Source organism: Canis aureus, chromosome 7 (assembly GCF_053574225.1).
Source record: "Canis aureus isolate CA01 chromosome 7, VMU_Caureus_v.1.0, whole genome shotgun sequence".
NCBI classification, from domain to species: domain Eukaryota; kingdom Metazoa; phylum Chordata; class Mammalia; order Carnivora; family Canidae; genus Canis; species Canis aureus.
Genome location: NC_135617.1, coordinates 5,610,000 through 5,624,195, shown reverse-complemented (window position 1 = coordinate 5,624,195; position 14,196 = coordinate 5,610,000). Strand labels below are relative to the sequence as shown.

The window sequence follows — 14,196 nt, the reverse complement described above, 5'->3', positions numbered from 1 at the left end:
TTATTTATTCATGATATACATATATATAGAGAGAGAGACACAGAGAGAGAGAGAGAGAGAGACAGAGGGAGAAGCAGGCTCCATGCAGGGAGCCTGGCGTGGGACTCGATCCCGTGTCTCCAGGGTCACGCCCTGGGCCGAAGGCAGGCACTGAACCGCTGAGCCACTCAGGGATCCCCTATGTGTATTTTTGTACTCAGACGTATAGTAACACAGCGAGGAAAGGCCGTGCTGGGTCCCAGGTGGGGAAAGTGATAGAGGGAGAAACCGGGCTGTACGAGTTCACTTAATTGTTTGCTGGAGACATGTTATTTGCCAGGGACTCTTCCAGGGGCTGAAGACACAGAGGCCAGTGAGCCAGGCACCTTTGCCATCTCGATGCATAGTGGAAGAGGCAGCCTTTAACACGTGAGCAAATAAAGTGATTACAGATTGGATTGAGCCCCCTGAAGGAAAAAAAATAATAATAAAAAAAATAAAAGAGTTCTGTGAGAGGGAATAAGGTTAGGAGCGTGGCTTCCGTAGATGGGCCGGGGAAAAGTCTTTTCCGGAGAAGGCAGCTTTGAGAAGAAGGAGGAGAAGCCAGACATGTGCAAGGTAAGGCAAGAGTTGCCAAAGGAGACAGCAGAGCCTTGACATGGCCAAAGAGCCTAGTGTGTCTGAAGATCTGAGGAAGGGCTGGTGTGTCTAGAACCAGAGGAAAGCATCCACCAGCTGGTACAGGCCCAGGAGAGCTAAGTGGGGGTGACCGGAAGCTCAACATGTGGTGATGGGAGGCAGCGTACAAGAATGACTTTGGACTTCAGATGTTTCCTATAGAATCGTCGTATATGACATTAAACCATTTTGGATTTGTTTAAAAAAAGAAAAAAAAAAGAATCGTCACCTCGACGTGTCACGTACCTGAAACTAATATGACATTGTATCTGATTAGACTTCAATTAAAAAAAAAAAAAACAAAAAAAGATGTTCCCAAGTCTACTGTTATAACTTTTGAGACTTTTGCAAGTTTTTATGAATATTGCTTTTTTCATTTATAGAATGGTAGGAAAGAATGCTTAGGATCCTCCTATCTTTATGACAAAGTCCCCAAACTTGTGTCACTCTAGCCACGTCTGAAAGGCGTCATTCTTTTCACAGCTTGGCTTTTTTGGAGCTGTCCCTTCATCTCATTGTCTCCTCAACCAAGCACAACCTAGCTCCAGCCTCTTAGGAAGCTACTTCCTCTCCCTAAGAAATGGTGAGAACTTGTCAGGTTTTGCCATCTGACTTGAGTATCTGCCTCAAGTGACACTATTCTTAGAACTTTCTCTCCCTGTGGCTTCTGTAGGGCCATCGTCGGTCGTCCCATACCCTGTTCTTCTGTGTTCCCATGTGTGTTTCCTGGGACCCTGCCCTTAGTCCACCCCCACCCCCTTCATCTCTCCCGCTCTCTCAGGCCTTCAGCTTCAGTCTGAAGGTGTCACCTCACAGGTGAACCCTCTGAAGTGGTGCACAGAGCCTCTGGAATCCAGACCGTCAGGATTCAAATACTGTTCTGGCTTTCACCCAAACGGTGACCTCGCATGAGCTACCTAAGTGTTCTGTCCCAAAGGCTTCTCCCCTCTGGAAAGTGGGGATGACACTAGGACCCATCTCATGGACAGACCTATTGTAAAGCACATTAAGCACTCATAACACTGTCAGACACACCATCCTTATTATTCCCCACTCTAAATCCCTTGCTGGCTCCAGAACTATTAAACTTCTCTCTCCAGGTGGTTCTCAGGCACCTGCAATCCAATGTGCTGAAAAATCCATACTCCCCCCCCCCCCCAAAAAAAAAGGAGCTTAGATAGCTCCTTTTCCTCCTGCCTCAGCCTTGAAGCTAGTCTTTAGCTGGTTCTAACATTTCTGCTTCGTTAATTTCTCTCAAATTAATTTCTTCCTCTGCATTTCCACTGATACAGGCTTACTTCATGTCTTCATTACTTCTCCCAGGAGTCATTCTTGTCTTTCTCTCTCAACCCCTGCTTTTGGGTAGTGGGTCCTCTCATTGTGACACAATGGTATTTGTCAATTATTTTATTTCAGATTCTCATTTCTCTGCAAGACCATTATAATAACCTTCTAACTGGTCTTTCTACTCCTTTCTTGTTTCCTAGTTCCATCCATATACCATTCCTCCCTTCACAGTGTAATCTTTGTAAATTCCAGCATCCTACCACTTCGCTGCCCAAAGGCACTGTGTTACTACTGGATAATTTCTCAGATCCTTATGTAACATGAGGCCTGCTGAATGCTCTACAAAGCCCCAAAAGCCTTATTTTCCTTTTATGCTCTCAAGATTTTTGGCCATACTTGTCTCTCTGCCTGGAAATCCCTTTCCTCATACTTCATGCTACTCCCTGCCCCAAATTCTACTGTCCTTCCATCTCACTGCACACACTTCCTTCTCTGTCCAGGCGCCCTCCTTTGTACCTCCGTTATAGCCCTCACTGCATTGACTTGCTGTGACTTATTAACTTTTTCTTTACCCTGAAATATTGTGAGACCCTGGAGACCAGAGATGGTTGTGTCTATTTATTTTCATGTCTCCTATGCCTAGTATACAAGATCGAGGGAAAGGTGTTTGGTGAGAGAATGAATGAAAGAGTAAATGCAAAAGAAAGTCTTGAAAAAGCACATACATTAAGAATCAGTGTACATTGGGTGGGGGCGAGGGAATGTCTCTAGAACTCATTTTGTTCAGTCACCTCAAGTTTTAAGTAAAGTAATCCAGGAAGAGAGGCTGCATAAGGTACCAGAGGTCTGTTAGAAGCAGAGCACAGAGCTGAGGCTAAAGCATTCCCCCAACCCCCCTCGCCACCCAGATAATTCTGTGATAAGAGAGTTAGGGATGTTAATTATCGCTACTTTGTTTATATGCAAATAAAACAAACAAAACCTTACACGTAGTAAACGTGATGATAGAGAAATGACAAAGGGAGATGTAAAGCATGCAAATACGTTCATCTGTATTTGACTAATTGTATTGTAACAGACAGCAAGCATTTTAACAAGAGTATAAACTTAGGCAGTGTTTTTAACCTATTTCCCTGAACACTAATGAGATCGAACATCTTTTCATATGTGTTATTGGTGATTTGATTTTTTTTTTTTCTATTTGAAGTGACTATTGGGTGGTTTTCTTTCGGATTCATAGGAGATCTTTGTATATTCTAGATGATATCCTTTGTCAGTTACATGTGCTATAACTGTTAATTATTTAACATAGTTAAATCAGCTGCAAGTATGATAGTATTTTTTTCTTTCTTTGAATCTGTATTTCTTTCATTTCTTTTCTTGCCATGCTTGCTAAATTTTCCAGAAAGATCAAAAGTAAGAATATGGAAAGAGAATACATTTGGCAAATACTAAGCAAAAAAAAGTAGCACTGGTTGTATTAAGATCCATAGAGTAGACTTCGTTAATGATAGAAGGGCTCAATTCAGAAAGTGGTACGGCAGTTTTAAATTCATATGCACCTAATAATCGAAGCTGAAGATATTTAAGTAAAAGTTGATAGAACTACATACAATGAAAGATTGACAAATCTACCATCACAGCTGGAGATTTTAATATACCTCTCAAAAATTGGTAGAACAAGCAAAAAATACCAATAATGAAACGGTAAATTTGTACAACAAAATTAACAAACTGTGTAAAGAACTTGCACTCAATGCAGTATATTGTTTTCAAGCACTAATAAAACATTTTTAAAAGCTGACCATATTCTACGCCGGGAACTGGTAAACTTCAGTAAAAGGCCAAATAGTAAAGACTCTAGGCCGTGCTGGCCATATACAGTGTTTGTCATATTTTCTTTTTTAAACAAGCCTTTAAATACCATTTTTAGTTTATTGGTACAAAAACAGACCTTAGGCTAGATTTTGCCTACAAACTAGTTTGCCAACGCCTACACTGGGCCATAACATAAGTTTCAATAAACTTTAAATCATATTACCACATTCTCTGACTACCATGCATTAAACAAATAACTAATGAAATTACTGTATTTGAAAATTATGAAATTGTCCCTCAATAACCATGGGCCAAAGTAAAAAATAATGATAATGGAAAAATATTTTGAACTGAACAATAAGGAAAATAATAACAGAACATGTGAGATGCAGCCATAGCAAAAAATTCTTTTTAAGTGTAGTCTTAAATACAAGTAATGGAAAAGAAGGCAGACAGAAAGTTAGTATGCTAGGCATCCATGCTTTTAGATTGATTTTTTTTTTATCATTCCATTCTTTTCCTGTACTCATTTGTAAATTTTGCACTCAGTTTCTGCTCTTTGAGTAGTTAACTGTAGAAATTAAAACATCTGAGTTAATTAGCACCTTTGCCTCTTACTGAACAGTGCAAAAATCTTAGAACACTTCAATTTTATTGACATTTCCCTACCCCTACTTTAGCTATTATTGTCTCTTATTTTTATATATATTTAAACCTAAGAAGATGTCGGTGCACTAAGCTGATTCTTGCATCTCATATGCAGGAGGTTGCTTTCTTTCTCCCTACTCTGTATACTTCATGTCCTCTTGTGAAAGTTAACTGGTGGCAACTGCTTGCAGTTTTAGTTTGTCTTTTTTTTTTTTTTTTAAGATTTATTTATGTATTTGAGAGAAAGAGTGCATATGTGGACGGTGGGGGTGGGGGGGGTGCAAAAGGAAAGAATCTCCAGCATACTCCCCAGTGAGCACAGAGCCCCACATAAGCCTGGATCCCATGACCCTGAGAACTTGACCTGAGCAGAAATCAAGCGTTGGCTGCTCAACTGACCAAGCCACACAGGTTCCCCCTTAGTTGGTTTCTTAAATGTTTTTATTTAACCGTCTTTTTTAAAGGATCTTTTCACCAGATTTAGTTTACTTAGCTGGCAATTCTTTCCTCTCAGCATATTTAAAATATTCTATTTTCTGATTTTCAGTGTCACTGATAGCAAGTCAGTTGTCCATGTAGCTTTTTGCTTTTTTTCTTCAAACTGCTTTTAAGACCCTTACCCTGTGCCCCCTTTTATTTGGAGTGTAGTTTCAGTCTGTGTATTCATTATGGGGTACCCAGATGTGGATTTCTCTTTGTTTCTCCTGCTCAGAATTTGCGGAGTGTCTTTAATTGGGAATTGATTGGTTTGGAGAGTGGATCTTTGGTGTTTCTGGGAAGTTTTTTTCCTATCTCTTCCCGTATTATTTTAGTCCTGTTCTCACTTCTCTTCTGCTAGAACTCCAGATACTTGTGTTCACTGATATATGACAATAATTGTTTTCCGGTTAAAAATGTATTTTAATGCAACACTGTCAAATTTGGCAAAAGCCCACTGGGTTGCAAGAGTTGCTTGTTAATTGATGTTAAAATTTAACATCAATTTTGAAAGCAGACCTGGCTTTCTCTCATTTTAGTCCGTGACTGTGTTACTTTTCCCCAGTGCGGTCCCTGCCTTAACATAGCCGACTTGAGTAAAATGAAAATTCTGCCTCTAATTTTGAGCATTTAAAAAAATTTCTTCTTTTTGGGCAATCTTTCTCCTACTTAATGAACTTCAAATAGATCACATTTGTTAAGGGCCAAACTCAAAGGATATCTTTATGTGAACTTCTCTTATCTCATCAATCTTCCATCTTAGAAAGTCTAGTCATTTCTACTTTCTGGGGAAAAAAAAACTATAAATTGGTAAATAGTTCATAATAATGATTAATAGTTGTTTTCTGCCTTATAGTTTACAAAGTGCTTTCCCATCTATTTTCTTATTTGTACAAGGGTAGAAAATGTGAAAAGGACTCCAAAGTAAATATTATTTCATTTTATTCTCGAATTACTTTGAATCAACAGAAGATAACCTATTCAAACTTATGTGACCCATAGGATACCCTGCACTCACTACACTTTAATTTTTATGGATAATTAAAACTGAATAGAAGTCTTCTGTAATTCTGTGGTAATTTCAATTGCATGCTTAATTATTATTGAACTCCATGGGTATTAAAACAAGGTTGTGGTATTGTCCAAGATTTTCTAATTAAATTTATAATTAAAAACTCTTCATTTTCTGGAGGGTTGTTGGATCTGTTCTATAATTTTAGCAGGAGCCAGAGACTGGGACCTATTTATATTTTTTATTAGCTGTCACTATTGTGTATATAAGAGTAATTCTTTTTATATTGTACTTTGCTTTAAAACTTTGTATCTCATGATACTCTATTCAAAATAATTCAAATTTAAAATACCTGTAATTGGAAAGATCTGGTAAAACATAAAGTGATTTTAGCAACTGTATTCTATGAAATCCACTGGGGAGGTAGGAATGTGGCTAAGCCTTGTTATTTTAAGCAGTGTATACTGGAATTAAATATTGAGAAACACATTTAATTTAGTTTTCATGCAGTGGAAGCCATTTGTATATGACCTTTTAATTTTATGGTACTGAATTTTGCTATTCAACATTAGATGCTATCTCTTATCAATGAAGATTTTAGTGTGCATTCTAGGGTAATAAACAGTTCACCCTTGAACAAGGATGAATCGATTAGGGATACCAACCCCTCCCCTCCACTGTGCAGTTGAAAATCCAAGTATCACTTTTGACTACCCGAAAACCTAACTGCTAATAGCCTACTGGTGATGACGGAAGCCTTACTGATAACATAGTCAATTAAAAAATACTCCGTCATGTGTATTTTATAACGTATTCTTACAATGAAGGAAGCTAGAGAAAAGAAAATATTAAGAAAATCATAAGAGAAAATACGTTTATACTACTGTTCCATATTTATTGAAAAAAATCTGCATCTAAATTCAAACCTGTGGTTAGTCAACGGTCACCTGTATATGTAACATATTTTAGATGATCCAGCATCTGAGTCCCCTCCCTAAGGGTATTTCTTAATGTGAGGAGCAGCCCTTGCTGCCCCCAACCTTAGAGGCCAAAAGCCCAGATTCTTGTTCTCTCACCTCCCTTTCAGCTAAGGCTCAGGACCAAACCTGAGGCTGAGCTGACAAACTCATTCACCTAAATTCTAACCTAAAGTTAATCCACAGGGGCACCTGGGTGCCTCAGTCAGTTAAGCATCTGCCTTCGGCTCAGGCCTGGGATGAGCCCCACATCAGGCTCTCTGCTCACGGAGAGCCTGCATCTCCCACTCCCTGTCCCTCTGCAGCTCCCCCCGGCTCATGTCCTCACTCTCACTCTCTGTCAAATAAAAAAAAATCTTTAAAATAAATAAAGTTAATCCTCAAAGAAGCAAAGAAGGAGAATATGTGAAGTGGCAGTGGTGACCAGCATCTAGTTTCTCGGGCCAGTAGTCTCAACAGCAGCGTCCAGTGGCAGCAACAGTGGTTGAATAATGATTTTAGTAATGTCGAAGTCTTGTCCTCAGTGGACTGGTTCTATGATATGATTGATTTTCAAATGTGATTCCATCTGTATACTCACCCTTATTTATGCCTATTTCCCCCAACTGATTCTCTACCCTTCTTGACAACTCTTTAAGAGAAAGGATTCCATACCTGAAAGGACTCAATAGTGTTTAATTGGTCTGTGAGGATCTCAGCTCCTTGCAGCTAAGAGACCCTGACTGATAATCTGCTGGTGATTTTTTTGTTTGCTGCTAATTGGCTGTCTTTAACATTTTTCCTTGTGGTTACTTGAAATTTGTTCTCATTTATTCTATTAGCATCTTGCGGTGACTTAATTTTGCTAGTACTTATTTCATAGAAATGCTATAGGAATTATATGAGAGAAGGTGAGACAACGCTAAAGTCATTAAACACTTTTTTTTTCATAGCACTTACCCTATTTTAGCAAACTATATAATTCACTTACTATATTGCTTTATTGTCTGTCTGTCCCACTAGAATATAAGCTCTATAAGGACAGGGAGCTTTGTCTGTTTCTATGGACCTAGAACAATGCCTGGCACATTGTAGACACCCAATCAATATTTGTTGAATGTATAAATGAATTTTAAGTTACCATACTTGCTTTGTGAAGAGGCCTGTGCCCCCAACTGCACAAGAAAATAAGATCAGTTATGAGTTCTGACATCTCCCACCGGCTCCAAACATCTGTCACCATCACCTATCCTTGTCGGTCCTCTCCGTTTCATGTCAAAGAGGGCTCTCCTCTTCTCAGAAGATAATTTTCCAACTGTGTCCTGGCCTCTTTCCTTCCCTACCTCTTCCAGGGTAATCATACCATTGATTTTCCCCTCATTCTTTTTCCTATGTTTCTTCCTACTCACGCCTATCCTGTAGCTTAATAAATGATTAAAACTTGGGTTAGTCTTTTCTTAAGGAGGGAAAAATTAATTTAATTTTACCTCGAAAATCCTTCAGTATAGCACCCCATCTCTTCTTTTCTTTATTGCCGAATGTCTTGAGAGAGTAAAAATTATTGCTATATTCTTTTTTCTGAATCCTTAGTTATACCCTTGCCTTCTGGGACTGCTTTTCTATCATCTACGCCACTAACAAAATTGCTCTGGCAAAGTTTTTTTGTGACGGTATTGCCAGATTTAATGATCTTTAGTCAACCTTCATCCTCTTTAATTTCTCAGTTGATTTGACTTTTTCTTCTTCAATTTAACAAATACTTATTGAACATGCACTGAATACCCTGCATTCTTTAGGCAGTAAGGTTGTAATGTTAGTAAAAGTCATGTGCAACAAATAATATAAAATCACAGTTGCTATAAAGAATTACATAAAACGTTCCTTAGGACTATAGAAAAGCAGTTCTCCTGAGCCAAGAGAAGGGAAGGTACAAGAGAAAATTATAAGATGACATATTATCAGATAATAAAGGGAAATGCATAAAGAACAAAGACAGTAACATGGCTAACACACAGCAAGGATGAAAGTGCTTGATATTTTTAAAAATGAGTAATTTGTCTAATGAGGCAAAATGGGAGTGTATTACCAGATAAGGAGGTATTCTAATAGATGAGGCAAAATATAATGAAATCTGTACTAGGATAGTAGGGACAAAGATGTGGAGAAAGACAGAAGTAAGGATGCCGGAGAAATGTTTCAGAGATAGAATCAAGAAGACTTGGTGCTGTGTTTGTTAGTGAGTAAAAGTGGAATCATGGGATAAGATATAGCAAAGTGTTCAATGCTGTTGGAACATCCATATAATGTAGTTCAGTAGGCACTTAGATATGTGAGTCCAGAGGCCAGGAGTATGGTCATGGTTACAGGTAAAAATTTGTGGTGGAGATTGAAGTCATGAGAAAGAGAAGATAAGGTAAAGATAGGACCATTTTGAAATCAGAAAGGATGGAAGTTTAAGGGAATCATACTTGAGGAACCCTGTCTTTGAGAAGCAGAGAAATTAAGTTACCTGCTTTGGGTGAGGGTCACTTTAAAAGTGGTAAAAATTTTGGAACAGTAATTGTGTGCCTGTAGTATTATTTTTTTGTTGTTATTTTCTAGTCTTTGGTCATTAGTTGTGCTAAGTTTACCAAATCTTCATTTGCCAGTAGCATTGCTGCTTCTGCGACATCACAGTCAACTTCGTGATATCTCACCTTTTAAAGAAATTTTTCGATGTTACTTTGAATATTGTTTTGTATTGTGTTGACAAATGTATCTTATGTCAGCAAAAGGCCAACAGAATAAAGATAGTGATATGATAGGGATAATTCTACGGGTCGAGGATACATTTGTGCATGTGAAATCTGACCTGTGTAGCTTATACTTTAGTAAGGGGTGATAGACAATAAATACCTGTGTCAGATGATGATAAATATAATGGAGAAAAATAAAGTAATAAGAGGAAAGTAGAAAAATTGAGCAGAAACCTGACAAAAGAGAACAATCACATGGATATCTAGGGAAAGAACATTCCCGGAAAAGAGAATAGTATGTGCAGAGACCCCGAGGCAGAATTGGCCTTTGATGAATTCTAGGAATAGCAAGTGAGCCCGTGAGGCTGGAGTTGATGAGCACCAGCGCAGGACAGATGAAGACAGAAGTTCGTGGGGACAGGTTTGGGGAGGGGAGGGCAGATCATTCGGAGATCTCAGAAGGGGAGGATTATTCTCAACCACTTAGATTCAGACATCCTCATTTTGTAATAGCAATTCAGTCATTCTGTGTTACTGAAATATAATTCATAGATGATCTGTAACTTCCTTAAAACTTTCAAAATATAGCTTGAGTGCCCTAATTAAAGGTAAAGTACCTAGAGCCTGTTTCACATGTAAATTAAACATGTACGAATAACATGTTTTTAATATGTAAGTTCTCAGGCAGGACAATACAGGAAGATAAAAATGCCCTGTATTACCTGAGGGTTTAGAGTAGGAATAAAAATAATCTAATATTTTTTTTAAATCACACAGCTTTCTGCGTGGAATGAGGCTGCAGGTGGAGAAGGGTAGAAGCAGGGAGCCCATTTAAGAGGCTATTACAGTAATCCAGGTGTGAGTTGGTAAACTGGACTGTGAGATAACTGTGAAAGAGAACTTGAGAAGTGGTTGAACTCTGGATGTATATAGAAGGTAGAGGATTTGCTGATTGGAATGAGATACAATGTGAAAGAAAGAGGAATCAGGGACCCCTGGGTGACCCAGTGGTTGAGCATCTGCCTTCAGCTCAGGGTGTGATCTGAGGGTCTGGGGATCGAGTCCTGCATCAGGCTACCCACAGGGAGCCTGCTTCTCCCTCTGTGTCTCTGCCTCTCTCTCTCTCTCTCTCTCTCTCTGTGTTTCTCATGAATAAATAGATAAAATCTTAAAAAAAAAAAAAAAGAGGAATCAAGAATAACTCAGGGAGTTTCTACCTGAGCAAATGTAAATCTGGAAGAAGTCATTGGGGAAGAGGAGACCAGAAGTTCTCTTTGGGATATATCAAGTTTAAGAGATCTGTTAGGCATCCTGGGAGAAAAGATACTGAGTTAAGGGTTAGATACACAAGTCTTTAGAGTTCAGAGGAGAGGTCAGGCTAGAGTGTGGTGTGATTACACAAAGTAGAGATCACCAGGAATTCTCCAGTGGACCAGGAATCTCATGTCCATGAGATTTTTATGTTCATTAAACTGGGGATGAATTTTGAAAGATTGAAATATTGGCATAGAGTGTAAGATTTTAGGGCCCTGCCATTTCTGTAGCCCTAAACCATGTGCTGTCTTGGTATATGTCTAATAAGTCTTGCTGAATAAAGGAGTTGTTCTGAATTTGGAACCAGAGGTTAAGTCTTTTGAATTCATAAGAAAGAAGACTTGGGCTCCTAATTTAAAGCTTTGAGTAGCTTATTAGCTTATTTAGAAATTTTTAATTTGTTCAGATGGGATAAAGTCAGTATTTTGAAAGGAAAAAAAATTGTTATGCTTTCTAACCTTTATACTTACACACATTACTTTATTAGTCTTTGAGGATTAGAATTGTTAATTATATGACACTAGCATCATAATCATAAAATTGGTATTACTTGTCGGATCTTTAATGTTCATTTGGTTTTCTTTTAGGAAGATTTGGAGACTGGAGTGCACCTTGACCCTGCTGTCAAAGAGGTTCAGTATAATCCTACCTATGAGACCATGTTTGCTCCTGAGGTGAGAAAACATCATGTTTAAGATTCTGTCTTTTGCTAAAACGTTTGAATTATACATAGGTAGATAAACAGTTGGTGAGTTTTTCAGTTTTTTCTCACAAGAGTGTACTATTGAAACTTCCAAAAAATAGGTCCTATTATATGTCAATTATATCTCAATTTTTAAATAAATGGAAAAGAAAATGTACTTCTACATCTACCAATGTACAACATCTGATAGAATGGAACTACGTCTTTTGAAAAAGGAAATTTTTAAATATCTGATTCTTAGATGTGAATGCAGTTAACATCTTCCTCAGTATTGTTAAGGGAGTATTATAAATTAACCATAAAGGAGAAAGAATTTGTTTTATTAGCATCATCAGTGCATAGTACATTATGAAACATCTGGTTACAAATGCTCCTGTGTGAAATGCTAGGAAGAACTGCCATGCTAACATGTTCATTGCTCAGTAGTAGTCACAGTATATATTGCCTGCCCTGGGTGAGACATCTTATGATAGTGATGGGGATGGTAATGGTGGTGATGATGATGATGATGATAAACGGTGATGGAAGCATAAAGAAGATGAGGAAGAAAAAAAGGCAAAGAAAACCAGTCAAAATTGTCCATTTAGGAAGCTTTTGTAGAAAAAATTAAATTCCTAGATATTTTGTTTTTAAAAAGGGAAAGAATGCTTGATTGAGAAAAATGGAAATGCCAAAAAATGGTCATTATAAAATAAAATAAGCCTTCAGTAGGAGTATCTTTAAGAAATACTTTAAAAATGGGGGTGAGGAGGCATATTTTATTGCAACTGTGTGGGAAAATAAGTACTTTTTAATTTTTTGGTTTTTAGCATATAGTCATTGTCCTTTTTTTTTTTTTTTTTTGATAAAGCAGAGTCATAAAGCTGTTTTATATAATTTGCCTGCTCAGGTTTCTGTAATCACTTAAAATGTGGCAGTTGAAATATGTAGCACAGCTGATGATGTCAGTGGTATTATCTAGACAGTGCTATAGCAGTTCTCTGGGTGTACAGTAAGCAAAAATCTCATTCTCATATTCTTGAGACTGTAGTACATTTTAAATTTTATTTTATTTTTCTTAAATCCTTCTAGCCTATTGAACCTGTAGACTGTTTCATATCCCTTGGCACCATTTTAGCTGGCACAGAATGGTTATATGTTACATATGTGCTTCATGATTTTTTAAATGAAAACTACTTCAATAAAACAGGGCCACTAAATTCAGAAAATGAGAAAATTTGGAAGTAGTGTAGTATGTGACATTCTTATGTCAGTGTATATTATATGAAGTCTGTTTCTCCAATTTTTAGATCTTGTACATAACTAATATATTGCTATGGTTACAGTTTTCGAAATTTAAAAGATGATGATTGTTTTGGTGATATGGATGGGGCATTAGGCCTATCATTCTTTTGTGAGATTACCAGTCTTTTTAGTGTTCTGGGTTTTTTTTTTTTTTTTTTTTTTTTTTTTTTTTTTTTTCATGTTAGGAAACCTCACATTTAAAATACAAATTTAAAAAAAATAATAATAAAATAAAATAAAATACAAATTTATGTTAGGAACACTGATGCTTGTCACCAAATTAAGAAAAGAGACATGAGAAAAACTGAAGAAAATATTTTTCCTGGTTGCCAAATGAATGATCTGTTACATAATAGAGTATTACCTTTGAATTTTATGACTAGGATCTATACAATTTAACAAAGTATGGAAAGGTGTCACCAGGAACTTTGATGAAATTCAAGTTCCCATATTTTGAGAATTCATTATTAGAAACACGATACAGTCCTTCTCCTCAACCTACTGTTCACCAGAGATGATCGGCTCAGTGTTATTTTTAAAAAGAAAGAGACCAGACTGTTTCCTATGCCTACAGTGCTATTCAAGTTAAAGGAGAGATTGTATCTGGTTGTAAAGATAAGAAAAAGTTGTGTGGAGGAAGAAGTATTTAAAATAAGCAATAAAATCCAGGTTAAGAACCTGAGATTTGGGGTTAAATACAATACTTATTAGCTCCAGTGTAACCTTGGATTACCTTAGTTTTCCAACATAAATAAAATGAAGATAATTTCTCCTTTACTGAGTTATATGGATACATGCCCTAATGTATGATGTGCTTAGGAAACTCTCTGGCACAGAGTAAGCATTTAATAACTAGCAGCCCCTTATTGTTATTTATGTTACTATTATTGGCATTAATGTTAGGAAGGTTTTTATGAGGAAAGATTCCAGGCAGAAGAGAAAAGCATTAGCTAAATCATTAAAGATCCAAAGAACAGGAATACTCTGGTTGTTGTCTGCAGGGGAAAATAGGGAGGTAGGACTAGAATGGTAGTTTGTATAGTGTTGCACAGGGATCTAGGGGCCACAGTAAGCAGTTTGGTCTTGATTTAATAAATGATAAATAGATTTTTAAGGTCCTTATTATAAAGAGTGGCATGATTAAAGCTGAATTTGTAGGAAGGTTAACTTGATAAGGGCTTGCATGATGGAAAAGAACAGGGATAAAAACTAATGAAATAAAACTATCATTTATTACTGCATACCAGGCACCATACTGAGGGATTTATATATTTGTGTACTTTATCTCCATTAGTCTTCACAGTA

The 14,196-nt window shown here is 37.2% G+C and overlaps 1 protein-coding gene across 1 annotated transcript in view; it reads left to right on the top strand.

Moving 5' to 3' along the window:
• The window catches only part of CDC40 (cell division cycle 40), a 51,895-nt gene that overhangs the window by 1,285 nt on the left and 36,414 nt on the right, over positions 1 to 14,196 (top strand). The window contains exon 3 of the mRNA XM_077902762.1: positions 11,492 to 11,578. Coding sequence (XP_077758888.1) covers positions 11,492 to 11,578 — 87 coding nt within the window. The remainder of the gene's footprint in view (positions 1 to 11,491; positions 11,579 to 14,196) is intronic.